The sequence below is a fragment of the Vombatus ursinus genome, unplaced genomic scaffold, assembly GCF_900497805.2.
Source record: "Vombatus ursinus unplaced genomic scaffold, bare-nosed wombat genome assembly UNPS02012319.1, whole genome shotgun sequence".
Taxonomy (NCBI): domain Eukaryota; kingdom Metazoa; phylum Chordata; class Mammalia; order Diprotodontia; family Vombatidae; genus Vombatus; species Vombatus ursinus.
Genome location: NW_020952097.1, coordinates 3331688 through 3334737, shown reverse-complemented (window position 1 = coordinate 3334737; position 3050 = coordinate 3331688). Strand labels below are relative to the sequence as shown.

Here is a 3050-nt window from a genome sequence, read left to right as displayed (position 1 = left end):
AGTGAGAGTTCAAGGCTCATTAAACACCAGAGAATTCACACAGGAGAAAAACCCTATAAATGTAATGAATGTGGGAAAACCTTCAATGATCCATCAAACTTTATTCAGCACCAAAGAGTACATACTGGAGAGAAACCCTATGCATGTAATACATGTGGAAAAACCTTTAGTGATGCCTCAAATCTTATTCAACATCAAAAAATTCACACTGGAGAGAAACCCTATGAATGTGGTGAATGTGGAAAAGCTTTCATTCTGAATTCATCCCTCATTAGACACCAGAGAGTTCACACTGGAGAAAAACCATATAAGTGTAATGAATGTGGAAAAGCTTTCAGTCAGGGTTCAAGCCTTAATAAACATCAGAGAATACACACAGGTGAAAAACCCTACAAATGTAATGAATGTGGGAAAGCCTTCGTCCAGAGTTCAGGTCTCATTCGCCACCAGAGAAGTCACACGGGAGAAAAACCATATGAGTGTAATGAATGTGGGAAAGCCTTCAGCCAGAATTCAGTCCTCATTAGACATCAGCGAATTCACACATCAAAAAACAATGAGTCCACAAAGTGGAATGGATTGCCTTGGGAGGCAAATAAAGGTGGGAATAGATGACTTTGGAATTTGTTCCAACCCTATGATCCTGTGAATATGGGAAGTTTTCACTATGAAGGGACACAATATTAAACATTAGATTTCATACTAGAGGGAATACCTGTGAATGCAGAGGATGTGAGAATACCTTCATTTGCAGAGAAGTTGAGAAAGCCTTCATTTGCAAAGAACATGAGAAAGCCTTCATTTTGAGTTCTTACACAAGAAAACTCACACCGGAGACTATGAATATGTTGTTTATGGAAAACCATTCAGTAAACGAAACCTCTTATTCAGCTTCTTAGAATTAACACTTGAGGCACTGTGTAAATAAAATTATTGTGTTCAAGTCTTTATACAGTACTTTATCCAGCTTTATTAAGCATCAAGTTTTCTAGAGAGACAACCTATGACAAATCTTCCAAGCAGTGAATTTTGTTTAGCAGTTTCCACTTTCTTAGGATTATTTTTGCATCTTAAAATGTTGCATATATTTCCTGCCAGTAGGTGGCAGTATGATACTCTTTACATGAATTGAACTATAGGGTGAGTGTCTTGACTTATTTTCAAAGTGTGGCTCTACTTCAGCTCCCACAGATATTATAAATTTTCACCTTGTTATGTATTTTAAAGTTCTTCATTTAAGCTATGCAGCCTTAACCAAACAATATGCTTTAAAATATTTTAGAGTAAACATTTTAAGCTCCCAAACTCTTTTTTTTTTCTTTTTGGTGAGGCAGTGGGGGTTAAGTGCCTTGCCCAAGGTCACACAGCTAGTAAGTGTTAAGTGTCTGAGGCTGGATTTGAACTCAGGTCCTTTTGACTCCAAGGCCAGAGCTCTATTCACTGCGCCACCTAGCTGCCCCCCTCCTCCAAACTCTTAAGATGTAATTGAGTATATTTCTTCATTCTGTTGTAATTTTTAGACATCTTCCTTTTTTTTTTTAATCCCTGTACTTCTCTGCAAAGAAGGAGATTTTACCCTTTTCAGTCACACATTATTATGTTTAGAGGCAGCTAGTTATAGTAGATTAAATGCTGGATCTGGAGTCAGGAAGACATGAGTTCAAATCCAACCTCAGGCATTTCCTAACTGGGGTATCCTAGGCAAGTCACCTCTGTCTGCCTTAACTGCCTATCTATAAAATGAGGATAACAACTGCACCTACCTCCCAGAGTTGTGAAGAAAAAATGAGATATTTGTAAAGTGTTTTGCAAACTTCAAAATACTATATAAACACTAGCTATTATTTTTGTTACTATTATTACTTACTGCATTGGTGTGGACCTGGGAGAAAGTCTTTAATAATATCAGTCAACAAACATTTGTTAAGCACCTAGTATGTGCCAGGAGCTAAGGATTATAAAGTCCATTTCTGTCAAGGAGCTTACATTCTAGAAAGTACATAAATAAGTGTAAACCAGATAAATATTTGGGGAATTTGGGGAAGGTCCTAGGAGCTGGAAGAGAGTAGGGTGTCAGGAAAGGTTTTATGTAGAAGTTGGAGCTGACTCTTGAAGGAAACAAGTGATTCTAAGAGGAGGATGCAAGGAGGGAGTGGATTCCAGGCATGAGGTCAGCCCCATGTGAAGGCATTGAGATGGGAGATGGAACATTTTGTGTGAGGAGTAGCAAAGCCAGTTTGGCTGGATCATAAGGTGCAGGAAAGGGAGTGATGCATAATAAGGTTGGAAAGGCGTATTGGAGCCAGCCTATGAAGAGCTTTAAATGACAAATCAAAGAGATTGTGTTTAATCCTGGAGACAATTTTGGAGCCACTGGAGTATATGAATAGAGAAGGGGAGTGACAAGAGTTGGGTTGGCACTTTAGGGAAATCACTTTGTAGCTGTGTGGAGAATGAATGGAGAGGGAAGGGATTTGATACCGGAAGACCAATTAGAAGGCTACTGCAATGGTTCAGGCAAGTGGTGATGAAGGCCTAAAGGGGGGGGGGGGTTCGGTCATGTGAGTAGAAAAAAGGGATTACTGTGAGCTGTTGTGGAAGTAGAAATAAAAAAATTGACAATTAAATGGATATTTGGGATGGAGGATGCCCTAGGATCTGATTTTGGTATTGCTGTGTTCAATCAATCAAAAAACATTTAGTAAGTGCTATATGCCAGGTTCTGTGCTGAGATAATTCTCATCCTGAAGGAACTTATATATTCTTTTTTTTCTTTCTTTTTCTTTCTTTCTTTCTTTTTTTTTTGAGGAGGGGAGAGGGGGGAACAACATGTTTAAAGAAAATTAAATAAAACATATGCCAAGTAGGTACAAAATAATTTTTGAGGGGATGGGAAAAGCAACTGGGGAAGATCAGGACAGGCTTCTTGTAGTAGTTGGCACTGGAGCTGAGTCTTGAAGGAAGCCAGGGATTCTGTAGCATGGAGGGGAAGAAAAACTATATTTCATGTTTAATCTCTGTTCTAAAGTTCATTGGTATGGGATTGTCCC

At 38.7% G+C, this 3050-nt stretch overlaps 1 protein-coding gene across 2 annotated transcripts in view; it reads left to right on the top strand.

Moving 5' to 3' along the window:
• LOC114039802 (zinc finger protein OZF-like) overlaps positions 1–950 on the top strand; it is a 16778-nt gene extending 15828 nt beyond the window's left edge. The window contains exon 4 of one of the 2 annotated variants that reach the window (XM_027857681.1): positions 15–950. In XM_027857681.1, coding sequence (XP_027713482.1) covers positions 15–615 — 601 coding nt within the window. In that variant the 3' untranslated portion in view covers positions 616–950. The remainder of the gene's footprint in view (positions 1–14) is intronic. The other variant, XM_027857682.1, reaches the window with a different exon arrangement.
• The last annotated feature ends 2100 nt before the right edge of the window (positions 951–3050 follow it).